The 27,205-nt window shown below is 37.3% G+C and overlaps 1 protein-coding gene across 1 annotated transcript; it reads left to right on the forward strand.

Moving 5' to 3' along the window:
* Positions 1-44: 44 nt before the first annotated feature.
* Positions 45-25,677, forward strand: DCAF13 (DDB1 and CUL4 associated factor 13). Its single transcript, XM_055303383.1, has 11 exons — positions 45-202; positions 4,036-4,235; positions 4,807-4,914; positions 7,333-7,422; positions 9,074-9,229; positions 13,357-13,434; positions 15,277-15,359; positions 17,025-17,189; positions 22,690-22,825; positions 23,981-24,144; positions 25,046-25,677. The coding sequence occupies exons 1-11, from the start codon at positions 133-135 to the stop codon at positions 25,131-25,133; spliced, it is 1,338 nt and encodes a 445-aa protein (XP_055159358.1). The 5' UTR covers positions 45-132; the 3' UTR covers positions 25,134-25,677.
* The last annotated feature ends 1,528 nt before the right edge of the window (positions 25,678-27,205 follow it).

Below are 27,205 nucleotides of genomic sequence, written 5' to 3' on the forward strand. Positions count from 1 at the left end.
GACTTCCACAACGCGGAAGTCACATGACAGGAAGTCGTCTAGAAGAGGCGGAAGCGGCGTGTGCTTGCGGTGGCGGGGGGCGCCCGATCTCGGAGGTAAAGTTTGGGGAGTCGGGGACGCCCAGCAGCCAAAATGAAGGTGAAGATGCTGAGCCGGAACCCGGACAACTATGTCCGCGAAACCAAGCTGGACTTACAACGAGGTGAGACAAGTTATTAGGGAGTCCGCCAGCCCAGGGTCTGGCCCCGGCTTCCACGGAGCAAGGCTGAGGGAACGCTGGTGCCCCGGTCTCGTTCTTTCCCTGTTCCTTTAACCAAGGCAGACTTTGTGCAGGTAAGGACGTTGCGGGACTGGGTAGCAGATGACTTCTCTTCAAGGCCCTTTTTGAAGAGCTTTTTTCTAGCGGTAAGTGGGAAAGCGGGTTATACTTGGAATACTTCTGCCTCCCCCCTTTCAGCCACTGCTCTCCGACTTTGCTTAGGTTCCAGCTGTTGAGAAGCGGAACTTGGAAGCCAAGCGCGTGAATTCAGGGATTTGACATTTAGGCATCTTTAAACCTCGCTAACGTTTGGCCACTTGACTTCTCAAAATTACGTACTTCAAACTGTGGGAAGAGAAAAAGTTGAAACTTAAGGTCATCAGTTTTCTAAACTCTCGTGGGGAAGGAAGTCTGATGGGGAAATGGCTAAAATGAAATTAATGACTCTTATTTATTGGTCTTATTTACTGGTCTGTTCCCCCCATTAACATCCTGACTGCTATGAGCTTTTATAGCTCATAATGTCAAAATGACAAGGGACTAATCATGTCTGAAGAGAATAACAGAGGCCTTAAAGCGGGAATAAAGAAAGATAAAGCATAAAATAAAGGCCATGTCTTCGGAGTTTGAGTAAGGGGGATACAAGACGAGGCTCCGTGGATATTTCTGTATTTTGCTTGAGCAGTAGAGGTTATCCATGTTTGTGTGAGTAACGCTGAGAGGTAAATATGTGGTCTCTGTTCACAAGATGTTTACAGGTTAAGTAACAAGATAGCAATGTTTCTAAAATGCAAATTAGGTTATCTCATTTGGACTTGACATCATCCTACTCCTTGAACCTCTGGTCCCATCTTCCTCTCTAGTTTCACTAGTCACTACTCCTTGCAAGTAGCTTACCTTTCCCCTTGGAGATCTGAGTGCATTTTAGACATCTCTGTTTCAGATGTTCTGTGGCACACACCCTTATTCAGTTTAGCTCCTTCCTCTGAACAATAATCTTTCCATACTTAACCCCTGTAGCTATCCCTTAGCCCATTTAAAGCACTCTTCTTCTGTGCTTTGATCACATTTTTTTTAAAGATTTTATTTATTTATTCATGAGAGACACAGAGTGGCAGAGACACAGGCAGAGGGAGAAGCAGGCTCCATGCAGGGAGCCCGATGTGGGACTCGATCCCGGGTCTCCAGGATCACACCCTGGGCCGAAGGCAGGTGCTAAACCGTGAGCCACCCAGGGATCCCCTGATCACATTTTTGTACTAACATTAGAGTATCATGTTGTCTCATGATGATTATTTTGGTTATCAATCTTTTCCATCAGACTAAGCTTGCATAGAAGGGAAGAATCATATTTCTATATCCACTGTATCTAGACCCCACCTGGCACATAAAGTGGTTGCTTTATAAACATCTGAACAAAGGAGTGAATGAGTGACTGGCTGATGTACACTCTTCCATGTTAAGAAATTATTAGCCATCTGATATTAAGGAGTATCTTATTTTCTATATCTTCCTATTTCTTTATAATTTCTGGAAGGCCTGGGTGGCTCAGCTGTTGAGCATCTGCCTTCGGCTCAGGGCGTGATCCTGAGGTCCCGGGATCGAGTCCCACATTGGGCTCCCTGCATGGAGCCTGCTTCTCCCTCTGCCTGTGTCTGTGCCTCTCTCTCTCTCTCTGTGTCTCTCATTAATTCATAAATAAAATCTTTAAAAATAATAATAACAATTTCTGATGATCTTTTTAAAAAGATTTTGAGAGAGGGAATGCCCGTATGTGCAGGGTGGCACATGAGTGGGGGAGGGGCGGAGGGAGAGGGAGAAGCAGACTCTCAGTGGAGCAGGAAGCCCACCACAGGGCTCAATCCCAGGACCCTTAGATCATGACCTGCACTAAAGGCAGATGTTTAGCTGACTAAGTCACCCAGGCGCCCCTGATGGAAGTTTTAATAGCAAAATCAAAAACAGAAGTATGGTAGCTCCGTAAAACATAAATCAAGGAAGACATTTGTTACTTTTTTTTTTAAGATTTATTTATTTGAGAGAGAATCTCAAGCAGACTCCCCTCTGAGCCCAGAGCACATTGTGGGATTCAGTACCAGGACCCCAAGATCAAGACCTGAGGCGAAATCAAGAGTCAGCTGTTTAGCCAACTGAGCCAGGCACCCCATTTATTACCTTTTTTGATTATTTGATTCTTGTTCAGGTGTTATTTCCTTATAAATTTTGATTGAATGTTGGATATAGTACCATTAACAGGGAGTCACAGAAAAAAGACAGCAAGTGAAGATGTGGGTAAGAAAATGCATTTGCTTTTAAGCATTAAGGGTTTTTTAGACCTGTGGACTTAGAATTATTTCTAAGCACAACTGTTAACTGAGCCAACATGTTTGGCAGCATAGCATAATAGCGAATAACATGGATTCTGAAGTCAGACTCCTTTGATTTGAATTGTGACTTCATAACTTTATAGGCAAGTTACCTTCCTGTGCCTCATTTTCCCTATCTATAAAATGAGAAATAGTAATAAAATTTAACCCATAGGGTGCTGTGGAGATTAAATGAGTTAATATTCAGTATTTGGAACAGTGTCTGGCACATGGTAAGCTGTTTTTTAAATAAGTAAACAAATGTGTGAAATGCTCAATAAATAGTAACTATAATCATAATCACAACACTGTATGCCTGTCAGTACAGTGATTAGCACTGGGGATTGATAGTGTTCCCTGCCCCAGAAAGAGCTTAGAGTTCAGCTGGGCAAACATCTGTTATACATTTGTTTTGTATCAGGCACTGTGCTAGGCCTAAGGAGTAAAGTGAGGAATGTAGTGGAAGCCCTGCCTATGAAAGCTTTTCAACCCAGTTAAAGAACGTAGTAAGACATGTAAAGGGAGAGGCCGAAGGTTATATATAGGATCTAATTTTGCAAGATGTATGCATTCCGTGATTTTTCTGGAAGTTTTGGAACAGTTTCTTTCTTTTCTTTTTTTTCTTTTTTTCTTTTTTTTTTTTTTTAATTTTTAATTTTTTATTTATTTATGATAGTCACACACAGAGAGAGAGAGAGAGGCAGAGACATAGGCAGAGGGAGAAGCAGGCTCCATGCACTGGGAGCCTGATGTGGGACTCGATCCCGGGTCTCCAGGATCGCGCCCTGGGCCAAAGGCAGGTGCCAAACCGCTGCGCCACCCAGGGATCCCCTCTTTTTTTCTTTTTTTCTTTTTATTTTTTTTATTAAATTTTTTTTTTAAATTTTTATTTATTTATGATAGTCACAGAGAGAGAGAGAGAGAGAGAGAGGGGCAGAGACACAGGCAGAGGGAGAAGCAGGCTCCATGCACTGGGAGCCCGACGTGGGACTTGATCCCGGGTCTCCAGGATCGCGCCCTGGGCCAAAGGCAGGCGCCAAACCACTGCGCCACCCAGGGATCCCTCTTTTTTTTTTTTTTTTAAGATTTTATTTTATTTATTTATTTTTTTTCATGAGATATACAGAGAGAGAGAGAGGCAGAGACAGAGGGAGAAGCAGGCAAGGAGCCCGATGTGAGACTTGATCCCGGATCCCAGGATCATGCCCTGAGCCGAAGGCAGATGCTCAACTGCTGAGCCACCCAGGCGTCCCTGGACAGGTTTCTGAGTAAACAATACTTTTGTATTTTTCAGTGCTAGGCATATAACAAAGGCTTATTGAATAACCAATTGAATAATTAAGCTGGGGAAAAATAACAAGAAATACTAAAAATGAATTATTTTATTAAGAGAAGTCATTTTTATTTCAGTTCCAAGAAACTATGATCCTACCTTACATCCTTTTGAGGTCCCACGAGAGTACGTAAGAGCTTTAAATGCTACCAAACTGGAACGGGTATTTGCAAAACCATTTCTTGCTTCCCTGGATGGTCACCGAGATGGAGTCAATTGCTTGGCAAAGCATCCAAAGAGCCTGGCTACTGTCCTTTCTGGGGCATGTGATGGAGAGGCAAGTGTCATTCTAAACATTGCTATTTTAGAATAAAAATAGTTGTGTTACAAGTATTCTTTAGTTTTGTGTTACTGTGGATTTTAATTTGTTTGATTTCATTTTTCTAAGTCCTGTTTTCTATTAATTCTCAAGAATGAATTCTGTTTGAATTACAAACTACAGTAGTTTCTCATCTGAGCCTCAGAAATTAGAAACGTAGCAGCTGAAGGCTCAAGCATGTTGTTTACAGTAGTAAAGGTATTTGTGAGGTTGGGTTTTTTTTATTCCCCCCCCCAAAGGATGTTATTAATGATTAAACACTTATTTCCACTCTGGCAAAAAAAGAAAGCTTTAAAACACTTTAAACTAGAATCAACAGAGTACTTAACAGATTGTATTTTCTGCTTGTTGATATACTTATCCATATGCACTGCAGTATTTTAAACTAGAGGATTTTGTTTTTAGCAGTCTGGTAGAGTGACTCATAGCTTTTTCAGTGTGAATTTATTTTTCTTGGAATGTAGTACTCCTGTGCCTGAACATTTTATGTTTATATTTTACTAAAATTTCCTGACATGCTTTATCATAGGTTAGAATTTGGAATTTGACTAAACGAAAATGTATCCGCACAATACAAGCACATGAAGGTTTTGTACGAGGAATATGTACTCGATTTTGTGGGACTTCTTTTTTTACTGTAAGTATAATGCAATTAAGTCATTAACTCCTTCCAGCCTATATGAGGCTGAACTAATGTTTTCTGAATTCATTTATTTGTTCCAAGAGCCTTTTAGAGTTTCACAACCCTGAATACCTTCTTAAAGCCTTGAAAAGTCCTAGTTTTCTTTATATACTCCAGTCTTCTTCATACTTCTTGATTTTTTTAAAGAAATAGTTGCTTAACATGTTATCAAACTAATATTTTATAAGACATTGAGAAATGGATTAATGCAAAGCAAGGCTAGAAAGGTAGTTTGGTAGGTAGTTTGGTTTACTCTGGAAGATTTTTAAGTGTATGTTTCAATGGCATTAAGTACTTTCACAATATTTTGTGACTATCACCACTTTTTCATCTTTCCAAACTGAAACTATGTGCCCATTAAAAAATAACTCCTTATTTCCTTCTGCTGTCAAAATCCAAAATAGGCTACTTTGCAGAGATTTCAGGTGTTTTTCACTAATGGGGTTTATACAGGCTTCATGATCCTGTATCCAGTAGGTTGAAGAAGGAATTGGGGTGGAATTTGGAGCAGACTGATGATAACTACACTTTCAACTGGTTATTCTTTTGGATATATTAATTAGTTTACTATCCCAGCCAGAGGATTACTGGCTGTTTTTTTTTTTAATGCTTAAAATGAATAAAGACAAAAATATTTCGTATTCACTTTTCTTCAGATAAGACACATGAAAACTACTTGTTGGCAGAATTTCAGGTTCAAAAAATGTTCAATATACAATGTTGCAAAAGATAAATCTTTATTACCTAATTTTCATAATATCTACTATATCCCAGTTTGTGGCACCAGCATATCTTTATTCAGCTTACTCACCTTTAAGATAAGCAATTCTGGCCAGGCACATATTGCTTGGTCTCTCATTTCTACAAAATATTAAACTTTTCTCTGGACTGGTGATCTGCCTTGACTCAATAGACTGTGTAGGGGAGCTTAGTCAATTATAAGGGAATTCAGTCTTGAGCTTGCAGACACTATAAGAAACTTGAAAGAAAAAGCAGTCTTTGGGGTGGGCATTCTCAATGACAATTTATCCTGTCTTCTATAAATACTAAAATTCCATTGGGTCAAGGCTAGCAAAGATCTTGGTACCTAAATTACATCTTACTAATTCTCAGTGATAGATTTCCAAAATTGAGTTTTTGATATGTTGCCAGTAGCTCAGATTCAGGTTGCTAATAAAATATAGCCCTGTTAAATACCTTTTTCCTATTAGAAGGATGTTTTTAAGGATTCTGTTAATATCCTCAACAAAAAAAATTCCTGTCTGACCTTGATACCAAAACCTTTCTCCTAATTACTTACCTGTTCTAATATCATGGGCACTATGACTTGTTTTGCAAGAAGGGTTTCATTTTTGAATTTGCTATAAGGAAAGCTGAATTTACACTCCTCTATTAGATAAATATATAGCTTTGTTAATATTTTTATTTAGAAAATGGATGTAGATCATATATAACATAAATGTAAAAAAACTAGAAAGTTAATGTATCCTGTATTTCTACTTTCAGTTAAAACTAGTGGTTTGGTGTAGATATACAATTGTTCACACCCCGATTATGATTATTTTATGTTTTTGGCCCCACATTAAGTTATATTCTGCATTCTGTTTTGCACCTTATTTCAGCGATATCTTGAACGGATCTACCACGTGCCTAAGTCTAAATTACCACTGTTTGTTTCCTTGCCTTGATTTGGGCTCAAGTCCCAACAGTCCTCCCCACCATGGCTTTATCACCACCATCTGTGCAACTGTCAACACAGTGAAAAGGCAAATGATGTCTTTACAACATTATGAAAATAGTTTTGACTTCATGGATCCCTGAAAAATTCTCAGGATCCTTCAGAGGTCTGCATTTCACAATTTGAAAACCACTGACTTAGTAGTTTTGGGAGTCTTACATCAATGTGAAGAAGGACTTTACCCATGCCAAGATTATAAAAATGACTTCCCTTTAATTTTTTACATTTAAAATTATACAGAATTTTATATTTATGTCAGGTATCAAATTGGCTCAAACTTTTTAAATGACTAACTTGGTATCATAATACCATTTTATTATTATCCATTTTTCTCCCTAATTTGAAATGCCATCCTTACTAGAGTATGCAGTTTTTTGCCATATTTATAACCTAACTTTGTTTCCACTCTCCTTTTTCTCTACTCACACTGTCTTACTTTAAATTTTATGTACTCGGTGTATTTGTCACAAATATTTACTATAACACGGTAGGCCATAAATGCATCAATAAACACAGTACTAGGAGGATATGGGTTGTGTATTTTTTAAACTAGAGAAGTTTATAGTTTAATGTATATGTTAGCAGATTTATAGTTTATAACAGTTCATTATCATTTTAATAATAAATGTTTTGAGGTTGGTGATGACAAAACTGTGAAGCAGTGGAAAATGGATGGACCAGGCTATGGAGAAGAGGAGGAACCATTGCATACAATACTAGGAAAGGTACAAAATAAATTGACCTATACTTTGTTAAAATTCTTCCAGAATTTAATTTAAAAAAAAGAAGAAGAAGAAGTGAGACCTCAGGCTGCAGTAATTGACCTATTTTAAGCAATATTTAATGCATTTAAGGTCTTTTGCAGTTAAAGAATTTGAAGGGGTCTATGGTGTTCATTGTATTGGGTTCAGTTTCTGTGTTTAGCTGGAGGATGCAATGAAACATTTCCTGTGGCAAGTCCATGGGAGGAAATCTATAAGAAAAATAACGCTTCAACTTCTCTCTGATTTATATTATAGATGGAGAACCTGTATGGCTCAGTCAGTTAAGCATCTGCCTTCTGATTAGGTCATGATCCCAGGGTCCTGGGAGCCTATTTCGCCCTCTGTCTCTGCCTTGCTCTCTCCCTCTCTGTTTCACATGAATAAATAAATAAAATCTTTACAAATATATATATATTATCATAGATCTTACACAAAACTCAGAATTTCTTACTTGAAAGGACCCCTGAGGCAACGAAGAGGTATTACGATGTTTTTTGTATAAATCTCATTTACATTTCTTAGAACATTATTCTGCAAATCAGATGATATGGTTTAGTTATAGCTTAAGATCATACATCCTACCCACGTTTTATAAAATCTTTAAAAATAATGTCTTTTCTCTAGGAACTCCAAATGTTACTGCAATATTTCATCTTACCCCTGTATCTGAGGTAATAGGAATTAATTCTTGCTGTGGAAAAATTTGTCAGACTTGCCTTCATGAGTAGAAAATAATTGAAAGCCTGCAGATGCTCTTAAAAGCCGAAATTATTGGCTATATATTTCCCTTTAATTTGCTTTGCAAACCTTTTTTTACCACATGGTTAAAGACAGATTTTAATCTGGCCTTGAATAGATCAATCACATCTTTTAAGTGGATAATACCAAATGTATCATATTTTATTGATTTTAACAGTATTAGCATCCACCATTGCTAGGTTTATTTCTCCCCCTTAATTTTAATGCAGTTTTTGGTTTCTGTGTTTCTGTCCTGGGAATCAGTACCTTATATGTTAAATATGGAAGTAAGTGTTTTAGACCTTACCTTTGCATTTCATTAATTGGTTGCAAGATCCTTCAATACCCAGTGATGATTTAGGGATTACTTCAGTGATGTATTCAAACTTAATTAAATACAGCCAATGTGGGATCCCTGGGTGGCTCAGCAGTTTTGGTGCCTGCCTTCAGCGTAGGGCATGACCCAGGACCAAGTCCCACGTCAGGCTCCCTACATGGAGCCTGCTTCTCCCTCTGCCTGTGTCTGCCTTTCTCTCTCTGTGTGTCTTTCATGAATAAATAAGTAAAATCTTTAAGAATAAATAAATAAGGGCAGCCCGGGTGGCTCAGCGGTTTAGCGTCACCTTTAGCCCAGAGCCTCATCCTGGAGACCTGGGATCGAGTCCCACGTCGGGCTCCCTGCATGGAGCCTGCTTCTCCCTCTGCCTGTGTCTCTGCCTCTCTCTCTCTCTCTCTGTGTGTCTCCCATGAATAGATAATTAAAATGTTTTTTTAAAAAAGGAATAAAAAATGAGTGTGGATAAATATATTTAACATACGTAAATTTGAAATATTAATGGTAGACCCATTTATAACAACATTTTTGCTCTTAAAGACAGTGTATACAGGAATTGATCATCACTGGAAAGAAGCTGTTTTTGCCACATGTGGACAGCAAGTAGACATTTGGGATGAGCAAAGAACAAGTCCTATATGTTCAATGACCTGGGGATTCGACAGTATAAGTAGTGTTAAATTTAATCCAATTGAGGTAATGCTGCTTTTTGAAATACTTCTGTTTACTGTTTATTTAATAATTTCTGCTCTGCTTAGGAAACTTTTAAGCGTATGATAAAGAATTTCATTTAAATGTTAATGAGCTTTTGGCATCTGGTTAGTTTTATAGATTATATCTGAGTTGTTACACCTTTGGTCAGATCTCAGTGTATTTGCCCATGTTTAGTTCCAGATACTAGTGTTATGCACCATTAGAGGAAGGTGTGTGCATGTGCTCATAGGAGTAGAATTCAAGCAAATAGTGTACTGTGAAACTTCAGTTTTACTCATGCCTTCAATGCTCATGTTCCATAGAGTACATCATGGTATTTTTTGGAAAATACTCATTTCTTAACTCTCTTCAAGGTCAGAAGAGGCATTGAGCATTGTTTTCTCTAATTATTTGTAAGTGATAAAGGCTCTAATGATTTATAATATGTATGTTTGCTACTATACTGCATAACGATAATTATATTTTTCTTTGCTCAGAAGTCTAATATGGTGATTTCTAAGACCTTCAAGGTCTAAGGGAAGAGTTGGAGGTTAAACTCTATATTCTGAATTTAGGAAAGGAGGCTGCCCTAAAGGCTAAGCTAGCCCTTGGACTTAAGACCTTTCCCTGAGCTATTTCTGAATACATAACAATAGGTGAATTCATTGTCCAAAAGACTCAGTAGAGATGCTTTTTCCAGAAGGAAGAAAAGGAAATTGCTGCATGTATAATCTTCAAAGTTATCAAGAGATTATCATGTTAGATAGTATAAGAGAATACCCTGAAATGTAAGTTTTATACTCTCAGAGACCTGAGCTGGTAAAAGGGACAAAAAGGTAAGTCAAAGTAGCAAGGTATAAAATTGTTTGCATGGAGTATTGGAACATGGGGTGTAATAGTTTGATGTGACTTTGGCCTTGTAGTGCTACTGAGAAGTCACATGGTCCGAGGACACTCTTCCTACCCTCAACACATAACCACCTGCACACCTGTGGGAGGGGTTACAAGTTTAGAGCAGGAGGTGGCAAATTGTGGTTTGTGAGCCCATTGCCTGTATAAATTTTTACTAGATCACAGCCATGCCCTTTTGTTGATATATTGTTTGTAGCTGTCTTTGTACTATGATAGCAGAATGGCTCACAAAGTCTAAAATATTTACTCTTTGGTCCTTCACAGAAAATGTTTGCTGACCCCTGATCTAGAGTATCTCTCTGTACTGTATCTTCCTTACTCTCTCCTCCATCGCCTTTTGGTTGTAGAAGTGAGATATGGCATGAGGGGGCAAGCCAGCTTTGCAGAGCCAGGCCAAGGTGACCGTAGGCAGAAGCAGGCTACAAACACAGGCAATTTGTAGGAACATTTTGTGTCCTACTTGGTGTGGAGCTAAACTGGAACTGTACTTTCTGCCAGTATACCTTGGCATTGACCTTATACAAGTCATAGTTCTCTGTGTTTGCATCTTTATTTTTAAAATGAGAGTAATTTTCTCTTCCTGTGTACTTTTGTAGGTTTGTCATGAGGTAAAACATGATAAATTATGTGAATATTTTTTAAAGATGCTACCCAAATTTAGTAGGATGTTATTACTATTAAAAAATTAAACAGAACAGAGAGATATTGATTTCTACTTTTCTGAGGGATAAACAGTATCTTGCTTCTCTATTTTGGTGAACACCTGTGTGAGAAGAGTTGATGGTTAACTCCAAAATCATAATTAGTTATTAGTGATGACCTAGTGACCATGTTTTTCAAACCTGCCTGTATAACAATTATATTTATTCATCTGTGTGGGTTTTTTTTTTTATTACCCTTATGAACTGAGTGGTGAAAGTAAATGGTGTGTGTGTCCCTTATCCTATATTAAACTTAATGGGAAGGGCATGCTGCTGTGAATAAATGGAGTATATTTGTCTCCTCTAATCATTAATAATTAATTTTCTGATAAAATATTGAAGCATAGAATTTTGATAAAGCCAAAAGTTTTATGCTGAGCATCGCCACATTTTATAGTGTAAAAATTGGCTTTTCAGTCTAGGTAGAATTTTTTGCTTTGCTCAGATTATAAAGTCTATTTTTAGAAATGGAATCTAGTCAGACCTTGCGGTGGCATAATGAAAAACCAAGAAAGATTGAGAGGAGTCACTAACTAGGAGACAGTCTCAGAGGAAGTGATTTTAACAAGAAGGTTTTGGAAAGGACTGAGAAGAGCTCATGAATGTAGCATTAGCTTTATGATGTTTTATTTGAACTGCGTACACACTGACTGTAGGAGTTAGCTGGCCATACAGCTCTGTAGTAGAGAACTCTTCTTCCTGCACTTGCAGGAGATAGGCTGAAGCCAGGAGTTGTGTGTGTCAGGAACCATGAGTGAGGAGGCATGGTGGAACTCAGGCTCTGCTGGTAGGTAGAGGGCTTGTTCTCATGTGAAGTCAAGGGTTAGTAATATCAACCTCTTGGACACTATAACTGACTTAAAATAAATTAAATACTTGTGTTGGGGGCAGAAAGGATGTTCTCTGACCATCACAGTTGGCACAGGGCCAACTCCCATCAAACTACTGCACCCCATGTTCCATACAAACAATTTTATACCCTGCTACTTTGACTTAATCTTTTACCCTTTTTATCAACTTGGGTCTCTGAGAGGGTAAAACTTACGTTCCAGGATGTTATACCATCTAACATGATGATCTCATGGTAACTTTGAAGATTAGTTTATACATGCAGCAATTAAAAAGGTGGGCAAAGAATAGGCTTAGTTTATACAGAGTTAATGAACATGAGGAAATGTTTACTACAAAGCAATAGTTTATATGTTTAGGAAATATTGCTATATCGATAAGAAGTCTTTAATGCCACAACTTAATGCTTCCCAGTTGCAGTAAAATTGACATATTTCCACTAGTGTATATCGATTCAGCTCTTTGGAAAACCATTACTCCTAAATATCAAAAGCCATAAAATTGTTCATACTTTTGACTCAGTAATCCACTACTGAAATTTTATCCATAGAAAAAGAAGAGTTGGGCAGCCCAGGTGGCTCAGCGATTTAGCGCCGCCTTCAGCCCAGGGCGTGATCCTGAAGACCCAGGATCAAGTCCCATGTCGGGCTCCATGCATGGAGCCTGCTTCTCCCTCTGCCTGTGTCTCTGCCTCTCTCTCCCTGTGTCTCTCATGAATAAATAAATAAAATATTAAAAAGAAAAAGAGTTGAATTTATGAAAATGTTTATTGAAGTGTTATTGGTAATACTGAAAAATAGGGAATAGGTTTAAGAACACAATTATCTGAACACTTCCATCATTGTCATGTAAAATACACTTGTGGGGGGCAGCCAGGGTTTAGCGCCTGCCTTTGGCCCAGGGTGTAATTCTGGGGTCCCAGGATCGAGTCTTGTGTCAGGCTCCCTGCGTGGAGCCTGCTTCTCCCTCAGCCTGTCTCTGTGCCTTTCTCTCTCTGTGTCTTTCATGAATAAATAAATAAAATCTTTAAAACAAAAAAAAAATTTAGGGATCCCTGGGTGGCGCAGCGGTTTGGCGCCTGCCTTTGGCCCAGGGCGCGATCCTGGAGACCCGGGATCGAATCCCACGTCGGGCTCCTGGTGCATGGAGCCTGCTTCTCCCTCTGCCTGTGTCTCTGCCTCTCTCTCTCTCTCTCTCTGTGTGACTATCATAAATAAATAATAAAAAAAAAATTAAAAAAAAATTTAAAAATAAAAATAAAATACACTTGTGGGCATTTAGCAATGAAAATACTTGACTGGGGTTGCTGAGATTATCACTGATTCATTGTTCTCTTAAAAACAGACTTTAAGGGACGCTTGGGTGGCTCAGTGGTTAAGCTTCTACCTGTGGCTCAAGTCAATATCCTGGGGTCCTGGGATAGAGTTCTACATCAGGCTTCCACAGGGAGCCTGCTTCTCCCTCTGCCTATGTCTCTGCTTCTTTCTCTGTGTCTCTCATTAATAAAAAAATAAAAATAAAAAATAAATCTTTTTTTTAAAAAAAGGACTTTAATATTATAACTTTGTATCTTAAACATAAACATTAAAGATAATTGAATCATTTGTTCTTTGAATGGACGTGGTTTGTTGCCAAGCCTGGCTTTTAACTGGTGATTGTTATTTTTAGACATTTCTCTTGGGAAGTTGTGCTTCTGACAGAAATATAGTACTATATGATATGAGGCAAGCTACTCCCCTGAAAAAGGTGAGTTTCAATTTGTTTTCTTTGTACAACGAGTGACAAAATATGGAGCAAATGTTTTTTTCAGAATTAAAAATTGTTTTCATAGGCTTGTTTTTAGAAGCCAAAGTAATTATAATGGCATTCTTCAGCTCCCTTTTGCTTTTTCGAGACCCTTAAATTTTTACTAGGTACTGTATCCTAGTTAACTTTGTATCTTCCATAATGCTAGTAAATTTTAGGCATTAAATTGGTACTTACTGAGTTCAGAATTCTTAAGTATTGCATCCCATTACTTCACACCCCATGGTTATCATGACACATACAGTATTCTGTTCCAGAATGTTTTATAATGAATTCACATAACCAGCTTTATTTGTTTAATTACACACTGATGGATACTAGCTGACATTTTGTTTAGATAAGCACTACCTTGTTCAAGGGGACAGATTTCCCAGCAGTTTTCAGGCAGTCATTCCAGGACTTAGACTGAAGCTGACACAACCTTAAGCTGACTCTCAAGAGGGACACGCATGTTGTCAGTAAAGAGGAGTGCCATGATAAGTGGAAGGGTATAAAGTTGATTTCAAGTGCTTGAACTCTGAGTGCAGAAGGGCCTGGACACCATTCATGTGCTATGAGTCCATTGTGATAGCCCACATGTGTTTTAATGTTTTGATTGTTCCTAAACCATTTTTACTACATGTAATAAATTCAGAAATATTAGAAGTAAAGTATATTCATTGAAGTTTGAACTACATAAAAATGATAATCTTTCCAAAGTAGACTTTAATCACTTCACTCATTCATATGGTCTAGTGAGCAGATCTTGTATGAACTTGGGTGTTAGATCTTAAGCAGGTAACTTAATCTGTGTTTCTGCTGTAAAATATTAATAATTACTTTCTGGCACACTGGTAAGAATAAAACATGGTATTTTACCATTTAGCAGAATGCTAAGATGGAATCTAGTTTAATTAGTAGTTTCCTCCCCCTCTGCCCTTCCATCTTCTGTTTTTAATGATGTTCCATTATTTTTAGTTGAAGAAAAGAACTATGGCCTGGCTTTGAAGGCCCGCCACATCTGGTCCCAATTTGCATTCCGTTGATTTATTTGTTTCAGTCAGTAAGACAGCATTTAAATAGCGTTTGTCACAGGCAGGTCATCCTAATGGAGGCAGAAATGCTATTTTCTGTTTTTTCTTTATTCTATATATGAGACTATCATTGTTCCTTCTATCTTTTCTCTCCTATACTTACTAGTTCCCAATGGGAAGTGTAGTTTTAGAAACATAGGGGAGGGGATTTTAGAGATTCTCCTTTAGTGGACATGTGCCTGAAAGGCTAACCATCTACAGTGGGCAGTTATAGCAGAAGATTATCCTGCTTACAATGCCAGAAGCATTCTTGCTGAAAAACACTGTAACGTACTGGCCCCTCACAGGTCAGCTCAGATTATTCTTGTCTTTTTAAAACCTTTCTTCTCCCCTCTAACCCTAAGATCACTATTAGTTTTGCCCCCTATTTGATACTTAATCATTTACGGTTTCTTTATATTTTTCCTTTTCCTACATAGATTTCATTTTTTCAGACTAAACTATAAGTTATTCAGGTTGAGGAACCATTTATTAAGCATTTTTATATTTTTCAGTATTTACTACTTACTTAGCCTGTGTACTCTGGAAACAATTACTGATTGATTTCTTTTCTTGTTGCACCTAGCTGAGTACCATGCACACAATAAGTGTTTACTAAATATTTGCTTAAATCAATGTTAAAAAAGGAAAGGAAATGAAGTGGGAGACTTATCCATTTGAGAGGGAATTGATTTCATGGTAATGGGTTAGTGTATTCTTCCTTTCTCAGGTCATCTTAGATATGAGAACAAATACAATATGTTGGAACCCTATGGAAGCTTTCATTTTTACTGCAGCAAATGAAGATTACAAGTAAGTTTTCTTCTTTTTAAAACATATTTATTTCTATGTGAAGTGTCTCAGTTGTATAAATCTTACTAATATGTTTTCCTCAGTAGTAGTCCTTCAAATATAAGGTGGAAAATTGTCACTTTTTTTGCTAAAATAAATATATTTCCCAAATTGGAGAAGAGCTTCTTAGAAAAATATTCTCAAAGTGATATAGACCAGGGACAGTAAACTACAACACATGGACCAAATCCTGTTTGCTGCCTATTTTTATAAGTAGTTTTATTTTATTTGTATAATTGTTTTGTTATATATGTGCATATATATATATATATAAACTACAACATATACATGCACTGTATATAGAATATATATACAATATCATTTGTATGTGGTATAACATAGTTTTCTGATTTTAGTACACCCTTTGTCTTTTTTTTTTAAAGATTTTATTTATTTGACAGCACAAGCAGTGGAGGAGCAGCAGGCAGAGAGAGAAGCAGGTTTCCCATTGAGCAAGGAGCCCAGTGCAGGGCTCGATCCTAGGACCCTGGGACCATGACTGGAGCTGAAGGCATACGCTTAACCAACTGAGCCACCCAGTCACCCCTTAGTATAAAAAGTCGTAGTCACTCTTATATATCACTGACAGGAGTGGAACTTTGTTGGAAATGACTTGTCAATTTAAAAACCTTTTTAAAAGTACTGAGACGCCTCGGTAGCTCAGCAGTTAAGCATCTGTCTTTGGCTCAGGGCGTGATCCTGAGGTTCCAGGATCAAGTCCCACATTGGGCTCCCTGTGAGAGCCTGTTTCTTCCTCTGTCTCTGCCTCTCTCTGTGTCTCTCATGAATAAATAAATAAAATCTTTAAAAAAATCCTTAAAAGTGCTCATGCTTTTGGACTTAGTAATTTAATTATAGGAATTTGTTCAAATTTTATTGAATCTGTCCTGTTCAGTTAAAGATTGAATTTCAGGGACGCCTGGGTGGCTCAGCAGTTGAGCGTCTGTCTTTGGCTCAGGGCGTGATCCTGGGGTTCCAGGATCAAGTCTGCATCGGGCTCCCCGTGAGGAGCCTGTTTCTTCCTCTGCCTATGTCTCTCTCTCTCTGTCTCTCACGAATAGATAAATTAAATTTTTAAAGAAAAAAAAAAAAAAGATTGAATTTCAAAATTCAAATACTGGAATTTAAGAATTATTTAATATTGAAATTTGGAAATTTTTTGTTAATTATAAATAAATGTATTTAAATAAATTTTAAAATAATTTATAAGCTATTTCAACTCATTTATACAACCTGAAATGTCAGAATACAAAGCTTTAATACAGTATTACCAATTTTGTTAAAAGTATGTATGTATCAACATAGTGAAAAGATAAGTAATTACACTGCACTGATGTTCTCTGGATGGTGGAATTAAAGATAAGTTTTGGGCTCTGTACTTCTTTGAAAGTTTCACATTTTCTACAATGAGATTTATGTTTATGAGGATGGGAGTATATAAGTATAATCTTAAGGAACAACAAAAACTGGTAATATTTTCCCTGTCCCTTAGCTGCTATGTGAAAAAGCTATATATTTAGTTATGCATTATTTATTTAAAGATTTACATTTTCCCAGTGTCTCTTAGTGTACTACACATGCTTCTTTATAGAAATTTGTCTGGAATAATTAAAAATTCTTTTACAGCTTATATACTTTTGATATGCGTGCACTGGACACTCCCGTAATGGTACATATGGATCATGTATCTGCGGTGCTTGATGTGGATTATTCTCCCACTGGGAAAGAGTTTGTGTCAGCTAGTTTTGATAAATCTATTCGTATCTTTCCTGTGGACAAAAGTAGAAGCAGGTATGTGACTACCAATAAACCATTTGTTCTTGTTTGTTGTTTTCTTGTCTTGAGTGTCATTGACCTTTTTTGGAAGGGTAATTTGGTTATGTATATGTGGTGCAACTCACATCCAGGTATTGTTACTTAAGATACCAACTTCCACTGTGTCATCCATGGGCAAAACAGTTTCTTTCACTGAGTAGGATATTAACTTTATATAATTTCTTGATATGAAATCTTAGTGTTTGCCTTAAGGCAAAAGCCTTTGTTTCAGAATTGTTTTTAAGTGTTTTATAGTACACTTTTTTTAAGAAATTTTTTTGAGCACTTACAGGTTTACAATGAAATTGAGAGATAAGTACAGAGATTTTTGTTTTCTGGTAAGATTTTATTTATTTATTAGAGCACAAGAGAGCACAAGCAGGGGGTGTACAACAGAGGGAGAGGGAGAAGCAGGCTCCCTGTGAGGCCTGGTCCCGGGACCCTGGGATCATGACCTGAGCTGAAGGCAGCTACATTGACACATCTTAATCACCTTTTTTTTTTTTTAATTTTTATTTATTTTATGATAGTCACACAGAGAGAGAGAGAGAGAGAGAAAGAGGCAGAGACATAGGCAGAGGGAGAAGCAGGCTCCATGCACCGGGAGCCCGACGTGGGATTCGATCCGGGGTCTCCAGAATCGCGCCCTGGGCCAAAGGCAGGCGCCAAACCGCTGCGCCACCCAGGGATCCCTCTTAATCACCTTAAATCCATAATTCACTCTTATGTGAACATCCTGTGGGTTTGAGCAAATGTATAAGGACATATTTTCATCATGATAATATATAGTATTTTAATTGCTTTAAAATATAATAAACTTTAAATTTTTTAAAATTTCTTAAGAGCTTAGAGAAGTTTTCCCTCATAGTTAAGAGCAATTAATAACAATACCTTTGTTGGGCAGCCCCGCTGGCGCAGTGGTTTAGCACTGCCTGCAGCCTAGGGTGTGATCCTAGAGACCCGGGATCAAGTCCCACGTCAGGCTCTCTGCTTGGTGCCTGCTTCTCCCTCTGCCTGTGTCTCTGACTCTCTCTCTCTCTCTCTGTGTCTCTATGAATAAATAAATTTAAAAAAAAAATCTTAAAAAAAATACCTTTGTTTTTTTCTTATTCAAATTCAGCTTATACACACTAAAGCAAAAAGAAAAAGAAAAAAGTTTAAATTGTCAAGACCATTCTTCCTTCATTCCACTTTGTAGGTATATGCCCTGGAATGACCTTAGGTGGGAGACCTACTCAGCTGTCCTATACTCCATTTGTTTCTTGTTCTTGTTCTATAAACACATCGAGTGTAATTAAAATGTTAGGTTGCATGTTATTTTATACAGCTTGGCCCCTTATGACATATTACATGTTATTGAACGTAGTATATATTTATATATCTATACTGTATTATATATTGCTGCACTGAGTTAGTTTATAGAAAAACTGGCATTTTAAGGTTTTAAGGGTAGCTTTTATGCATTGACTTTAAAACCTAACTCCTGTGTAACATAATAGCTGCTTATATAGTGGACTATGGTTTGTTTACAGAGCACTTCGATGCACATTCTTTTTGTTCATTAGTAATGCTTTATATGTGTTCCTGGAAGCACATTCAAAGCAAAACCAAGTAAGTTGGAAAAAATTTCCCCATAAAAAATAATGATAATTAGGGTATCCAGCTGACTCACTCGGTAGAGTATGTAACCCTTGATATCAGGGTCATGAGTTGTTTAGGTCCATGTTGGATATAGAGATTACTTAAATGATAATTAAAGTATCATAGTGGTGTTGCTCACACTTGAAGATATGATTACCTCTATTTTAATACGATGATAGTAATGACATTGAAATTTTATTTTTTTGACATTAAAATTTTTAAAGAATAATCTAAATATTCAATCTAAAGTACCATATTAATATATATACACAATATATGCATGCATATACATAAATGCATATACTTGATTGAGTGTCCTACTCTTGCTTATTGGAATTAAAGCTCAGTGGGGAGAAGATGGTCTTCTTGAAAGATAACAGAATGATTGGAGGTAGGAAGGGAAAGGAAAGAAAGTGAATGGAATCTGGGAGAGGAAAGAACACAATATGTGTAATGAGTGTGGGAAGTGATGATCTGTGCTAGAGGACAGCAATGCGGAGCTGGTAAAGCAGTGTGTACCCAGATTCATAAAGACTGGTGGTAGCAAAGTTGTTCTGGGATCCTTCCTTTACTTAAAAAAAAAAAAAAGTCTAGAGAACATTCACTTTGGTATTATAACTACAACAGGCTAGAGAAATCTCACCATTTTAGTGCAATGATGAGAATTTTGGTCACTACTTTTATTGATAACTAGCCTAGCTTCTACAGTGGTGAAGTTTTTTGTGTCTTTTGAAAGAGTGATGTTCATTTTTCAAAGGCATATCGTGTCCTTCTCACTCACCATTGTTCTTTTCTAACAGGGTCAGAACTAGGGTGCATCTAAGTGAGGTACCTTGGGTGCAGAATTCAAGGAGTTACTCATTCTTGTCAGGGTCCTGCAGGTGCCAGCCCTGTGTTTTCACCTCAGTTTCTTCACCCTCATCCCAGCCCTGTTTCAGGAACAAAAGATCTTTCAAACAGTGCCTCTGAGAGTCAAGCAACTCATCCATACCTTTTCTGTCATAGCCAACCTGCTTGTGTAACTCTTTGGTGTTTTTACTTGCGGTAGTTGCATCTTTCTGCCCTGTAATTTGAGGGAGTCATCCTGAATCCTAACCCTTCTTGTATCATTGGTTATCAGCATATTATTGTCATCATTGTTGTATTTCTGATTTAAAAAGTGCTTGAATCAACAGCATACTGACTGGAGTATTCTGGAGTATTCTGAGGACTTTGATCTTCACTCCATCCTCCATGTAGAACTCCTGGTATTGGTTTGCATATGGCTTGTTGGCCTCTTTTACAACTTACTTGATATTCTCCAAACTGTCATGGTTTGTTGGGATTATTCAGTCAGGCTCACAGCAGGGCTGATAGTTTACATTTCTTCTAACATCCCTGGAAGATACTAAGAATCAGGGGAATGTGGCCCTCCATTATTTTCTTTGCATCAGAATTTCCAAGTACTTTTCTAACATGATGCATAAGCAGACACAAAGAATGGGAAAAGAACAAAGAAAGAGTTAAGAGAATTAAGTTTGGGCACCTATGATCTCAAGGGCCCTGCAGCTGAGTTCAAGCTGAATTATTACAAAGCAATAATGGGTATCCAAGTATAGGTCTATCTTCAAAAGCTCAAGTAATTCCAAAGTTGTATGAAGTAAGGAGTTCTTATGCCCCATTTCCAGGGACTGGTCTCCTGTTGTCATTTAGAGATTTTGTAATCACAGTAGTGATATATTGTCACTTGTTAGGTTTAGATATAAGTGGTACTTCCTTTGATCTTTGCCTTCATCTGCTTAAAAGGTAGTTCTAGTTTGTTCTGTGGTCTGCTCTAGTTCATTGCAAAGATCAAATAGCACAGCCAGTGCTTTGAATAATCTTTATTTTTTTAAATATTCTTTGAAATATTTTAAAATGGTAAAATTTAGTTTTAAAGTAAATTTTTAATAGATAATTAAAAATTACAGGTAAGTCAGTATTTGAAATTAGACTTCTGTTGGGATTTCATTCAGTATTTACTAAACAGATAAATTACTTGCATTCACATGGAATAATTTGTACAGTAAAGAGTTTAAGTTTTTAAAATGTGTTTATCTTCTTTTTTTTTTTAAAGATTTTATTTATTCATTCATGACAGAGAGAGAGAGAGAGAGAGAGAGGCAGAGACACAGGCAGAGGGAGAAGGCAGATGCAGGGAGCCTGACATGGGACTTGATCCTGGGTCTCCAGGATCACGGCCTGGGCTGAAGGCAGGCACTAAACCACTGAGCCACCAGGGCTGCCCTGTATTTATCTTCTAATAGTGTAACTTTTAGTGAGCTTTGTAAACCTTTAGCATGCACAAACCTCTAGAAGTTAAGAACCCTGCATAGTTTACCATTAAGGAGGATCTGGTTTTTTTTTCTTAAGGAACTAACCATTGAATTTGACTGGTTTCATACGTGAACAGGTTATTTTTTTAAAACTTTTTTTAAAATAGATTTTATTTATTTATTCATGAGAGACACAGAGAGAAAAAGAGAGAGAGGCAGAGACACAGGCAGAGGGAGAAACAGGCTCCCAATGGGGAGCCTGATGTGGGACTCGATCCCAGGACCCTGGGATCACAACCTGAGCTGAAGGCAGATGCTCAACCACTGAACCACCCAGGCGTCCCCAAGTTTTTATTTTAATAGAGTGTTTGTTCTAACCCCATCCTTCCCCTTTTAGAAATAAATTATTTTAGGGTTTCTCTACATGTTCATTCAAGAACTTAAAACATATCAGAGAGTGTAAAAGGCTAGTTTTGTGAGTGTATCTCTCATATCTTTTAAAAAATCTGAGTTCTTTTTGGTCTGGTCATTATATATGGATTTTCTTTTCATGTGCAGAGTGTGCTGAGCTTGTTTCCTTTCTCTCTAGTCTACATTTTGAATCGTCTAACCCAGATGTGGAAAATTCATTTCTCCAAAAGTCCTTATTTTTCCTGACCTTGTCTTTTACTTGTTTTTTAATGCTCTTAACACTTCCCAATATAGTGTCTTCTGTGAATTCACTTAGCATGTTTCACAGCCTTTGCAAATAGGTATAATATTTTACATCTCCATTTATTAAATGATTCTTAACTCATCAGACACTTCTATAACCCTCCCTTTCTGTTCACACATGTAAATCATCAACTCTCACTTTAATTAAGTAAGCTTTTTAAACAGTTTGACCAAAACAAAAATCAGACTTTAGGATCAACATATCAAATTGTGCTCTTTGAATGCCATTACCTTTATTTTATTTTCCAGTAAAATGAAAAGAAAAATGTGATTGTTGACCTGAATTGATTTGGAGGGAGGAGACAGTCTATCTCTTACTGTTAAAAAAATTACTCTAGCTTCAACATATTCTATATGCCTTCAGTAATTTTGTGAACTTTCCTGGGCATCTAGTTTTACTTTGTATTTATTTTTCTTACTGGATTGTAATTTCTCTGAGAACAAGGAATGTTTTTTTAACTCCCCAGGACTTAGCATAGAACCTTGTTAGTTTGGTTCAGTAAAATATGTTAAATTAATTTTAATTTCCCCTTTCTACTCTCTTCAGACTCAGAAATGCTATCCTGATACTTGATAGGCAATGGTTAAAATCTGCATCAAGGGGATCCCTGGGTGGCTCAGCGGTTTAGCGCCTGCCTCTGGCCCAGGGCGTGATCCTGGAGTCCCAGGATTGAGTCCTGCATCAGGCTCCTTGCATGGAGCCTGCTTCTCCCTCTGTTTCTCTCTGTGTGTGTCTCTCATGAATAAATAAATAAAATCTTTTTTAAAAATTAATAAATAAAAATAAAATCTGCATCAAGATCCTAATTTTAATTCCTCTTCTGTAGGGAGGTCTATCACACAAAGAGAATGCAACATGTTATCTGTGTGAAATGGACTTCTGACAGCAAATATATTATGTGTGGATCTGATGAAATGAACATTCGTCTTTGGAAAGCTAATGCTTCTGAAAAATTGGGTGTGGTAAGAGAACCCATTTTCTTTCATTGTCATTAAACTAGTTTCTAATTTAGTAGGTATCATTGTATTGTAAAGAATTTATTTGAAGTATTTTAAGTATTTTGATCAAACGCATAGCTGTGATAAAGAAGTAAATTAGCAACAAAACACAGGGTTGTATTAAGATTTACTTTTTTCATGTCACAGACACCTTCAGAGGCCTTTGTTAATTTATATGTTTGATAATATTCAAAACTTCTTGATTCTTTGTGTTTTCCTTGAGATAAGGAGAGAAGGTGTAGAGACTGGAAGGCTAGAACTGAGAATACCTGTTTCTTCTATTAAAGGAATAGTAATCAGGCACATCAAAGGCTACAAGTGCCTGTGAGGTCTTTTAATATCAAAAACAGCAAAACACCAACTTCAAAAATAATACGGAGAGCTTCAGACTCTAAAGAAGATTCAGTGAAGATATAATAAATGTTACCATTGGCTGGATACCTCTGGGTTGAGGTTTATGGTTGGTTTTTGTTTCGTTTTTGATGTTTTCCTAAATCATCAAACGTGATGTGTTTCATATCAAACATGAGTGTTTATATCAGCAACAAATACTGAGTCTAAAAAGGAAAGGTTAAGTGTGAGTTATTTTCTACTTAGCCCTAGTAGGAAAAATCAGGACATGATCAACAGTAATTAAAGACAATTTTATTTTAGTTTTAATGATTGGTAAGTATTATTATGTTATGCCTAGGTTTCAAGTCATCATTGTAAGTTCCTCTAAATCATGTCATCCTTCACTTAAATTTGTTAAGCAAAACCTTGTCATTACAGAATTGAAGCTTTTTGTTTTCTGGTTCAGTAGTGATTTTTACAGAAAAATGTTGAGGGATTAATTTAGGTTTTTTCTGTGTTATTTATGCCCAGAAGAAGGTCCGATTCAGTGGTACACATAGCCCTACTCCCTCAGCACTGATATTTTAACTTGGTGGCATCTGTCTACATCGGAGGCATACAGTCTAAAAGGAAGTTCAGTGTTTGCAGAGATAGGACTCACAGAATTGGCAATTTTGGTTAATGTCCTAGAGGTTTAGTTTTGGGGGGAAAGGGTGCTTCCTATCTTTGTTACATGAAGAAAAACAACAAACCATTCATTGAAATAAAAAAAATGCATTTTTCCAGCTTACATCACGAGAAAAAGCAGCCAAAGATTATAACCAGAAGTTGAAGGAGAAATTTCAACATCATCCTCACATAAAACGCATTGCTCGTCACCGGCACCTACCAAAATCCATCTACAGCCAGATCCAGGAACAGCGCATCATGAAGGAAGCTCGCCGACGAAAGTATGATTTGGGACATTTGATTCTCTCTCAGTACCTTTTTCTAACTTCCTCTCTCAGCTCACCGGAAATAAACAAAAACCTGCCTTTTAAGGGAATAGTTTATGCGCCATTATACAGTAGAGATGTTTTTGAATACTTCCTGAAAGGGAAGCAGTGACTATCTGAGAATTTCCATTGCCTGTTTTTTTGAGATTGTATTTAAAGGACAACCAGTAAAAATGAATTCCATCAAAATAAGAAAACATTCCTGGTGTTTTTTTCTTATTTTGATGGAATTCATTTTTAGTGGTTGTCCTTTAAATACAATCTCAAAATTTAAAAACTGTTGAAAATAATGTTTTAAAAGATGATTTGTAATTAAGCTGGAATTAAGAGGTATATTTTCCAAGTTAAAGAATGCGAAGAATTCATAGCATCCATTTCTTGAATAAAAATGTTTCTAATATGCTTCATCATAGAAGTTCAGATCTAAAGCAGAGCTCCCGGGCAGCCCCGGTGGCTCAGCGGTTTAGCGCCACCTTCAGCCCAGGGCCTGATCCAGTACCACGTCGGGCTCCGTGCGTGGAGCTTGCTTCTCCCTCTGCCTGTGTCTCTGCCTCTCTCTATCTGTCTCTAATTTAAAAAAAAAAAAGGCATTAAAGCAGAGCTCCCACCACCATTTTCCCGGTAGAGTGTTCTCCTCTTTGGAAAAGGACACTGTTAGGTTGATGAGAGAAGGAGCAATTAAATAACAAAAGTTAATTTCTAGCTACTTTTTACCCAATCTCCTTGTGAAGCTTTTTTTTTCAATAAGGTATCTTGTAGTGAAAGAAAAGACTTTGATTTTTCTGAGAAAGTTTTCTTTAGTTAAGGTGATTTCTCATAAACTTGCTCATATTTTGTATATTTTGTTTATTTCTAGGGAGGTGAATCGTCTCAAACACAGCAAGCCCGGGTCTGTGTCGATTGTCCCAGAGAAGAAGAAACACATAGTGGCAGTTGTGAAATAATACTTGGTATCCCTACCAATCCTGATGTCTAATCATTTGTTACCTATTGATATGTGGACTCTGCAAATAAAGTACTGGTTCTAGAATAATAACACACGGTTTAGTTACAGGTAGAGCACTATGTACCATGAGAAATAGTCCTGAAAGGTGGCCTGGTTGTTAAGACTGTCCAACATTTTAACCCTAATCTGCTTTCTTATTTCACTCAAGAATACAGTATTTGCAAACTATTTATTACCGATAGAAATTGCAGATATACTTCCTCTTTGACCTGTTATTGTAGATATACTATACATTTTAATTTATGTTTAAGACCAAACCTCTCTTTTGTTACCTTTAATACTACTTTGGGTAACTATTGCAGTGATTCTTCCTGATGATACATAACATGTGGAAGAATTATGTCAGAACTTTCTCAATTCAATTTTCTGTGCTTTATTTTTATTTAGCTTTTTGAGAGTTTAAAGATGATCAGTCTGCATTTATATAACTTTTATAAGAATTATAATTTATGGTTTAAGATAATAAAACATCCTTTTCTCTGCATTGTAACTTTGATCCATTTCTGCTAAATAATTTTTCTTCAATCACACTAAATCATAAATAGTTCTTGTGTGATTTATGTTGGTTTTTTTTTTTAAATTGTAGTTTAGGGGATCCCTGGGTGGCGCAGTGGTTTAGCGCCTGCCTTTGGCCCAGGGCGCGATCCTGGAGACCCGGGATCGAATCCCACGTCGGGCTCCCGGTGCATGGAGCCTGCTTCTCCCTCTGCCTGTGTCTCTGCCTCTCTCTCTCTCTCTCTGTGACTATCATAAATAAATTAAAAAAAAAATTAAAAAAAAAATTTAAAAAAAAATAATAAATTGTAGTTTAGTAAACTCTATTATGAGTATATATGACCCACATTTTAGGAAATTTTAAGTAAAGAGATTTTTAGGGGGACCTGGGTGGCTCAACTGGTTCAGCACCCAACTCTTGCTTGCAGCTCATGTCTTGATCTCAGGGTCACAGGTTCAAATCCCATGTTGAGCTCCATGCTGTGTTTGGAGCCTGCTTTAAAAAAAAAACAACTGAATTAGTTTTTAAAAACACAAAAATAGGGCAGCCCTGGTGGCTTAGCACTTTAGCACCACCTTCAGCCCAGGGTGTTATCCTGGAGACCCAGCATCAAGTCCCACGTCAGGCTTCCTGCATGGGGCCTCCTTCTCCCTCTGCCTGTGTGTCTCTGCCTCTCTCTCTGTCTCTCTGTCTCTCATGAATAAATAAAATCTTTAAAAATAATAATAATTAATAAAAACACAAAAATATATTGTAAGATGCATATAATTGTAGTAAAAATGTAAAGAAATGAACAGGGATGATAAAGATCAAAATCTGGAGTGGGAGGAAGATACAGCCAGAGTAGGATACACAAGAAACTTCAACTCTTAACTGATGTTCATTTGTTAAGCCATCTGATCATTGTATTGTTTACACTTTCTTGGATATCTTGGGTATTTCACCATATTTTTCTTAAGGCTGAGAAGAGATCAGCCATCTTCCTTTTAAGCCATATGATCTATTATAAGCCTTACTTACTTGATTTGCAAGATGAAGCAAGTTATCTTTTGCACCTATACTGCTGTCAGCTTTGGTATCAGTTTGAGTCCTTCAAAAAGCAAATACCTAGATGGGATTAGATGTGCAAGAGATTTATTGGCAGGAAACTGTCTGAAAGTGTAAAGAGGTGGGAGCAGGAGTATACAAGGAGAGCCTTCTGTCTGGACTATAGACTTGGCACCTGTGACAGGAGAGCAGGAAGAAAGGACTGAGGAGAAGGAGCCTCAAGCTGCCCTACGGTTCTGAGAAAGGTTGAGCCAGGTTGATGGGGTGTCCTGGAACCAAAGTTTCTTGTCAAAAGAGTCCCATATTAAAGAATGGGCTGGCAATAGTACCCCTCGCTGTGCTCAGCCAGTGGTGGGAAGGAAGCAGCCAGTGGTGGGAAGCATGACCTTCAGTGAATGCAGTAATGGCAGGTAGGTCCTCTCAGCCAGAACTGTCAGCTGTACTTTCTGCAGCCAGTTCTTGAAGGA

This window comes from Nyctereutes procyonoides, unplaced genomic scaffold (genome assembly GCF_905146905.1).
Source record: "Nyctereutes procyonoides isolate TBG_1078 unplaced genomic scaffold, NYPRO_anot_genome, whole genome shotgun sequence".
Classification (NCBI taxonomy): domain Eukaryota; kingdom Metazoa; phylum Chordata; class Mammalia; order Carnivora; family Canidae; genus Nyctereutes; species Nyctereutes procyonoides.

What these genes read in the sequence shown, in the direction of transcription:
- DCAF13 (XM_055303383.1), top strand. Translation starts at nt 133, where the DNA reads ATGAAGGTGAAGATGCTGAGCCGGAACCCGGACAACTATGTCCGCGAA. An exon ending in AAGCTACTCCCCTGAAAAAG is followed by an intron (nt 13,435 to 15,276) that starts GTGAGTTTCAAT and finishes TTCCTTTCTCAG; the next exon opens with GTCATCTTAGATATGAGAAC. An exon ending in AAGGAAGCTCGCCGACGAAA is followed by an intron (nt 24,145 to 25,045) that starts GTATGATTTGGG and finishes GTTTATTTCTAG; the next exon opens with GGAGGTGAATCGTCTCAAAC.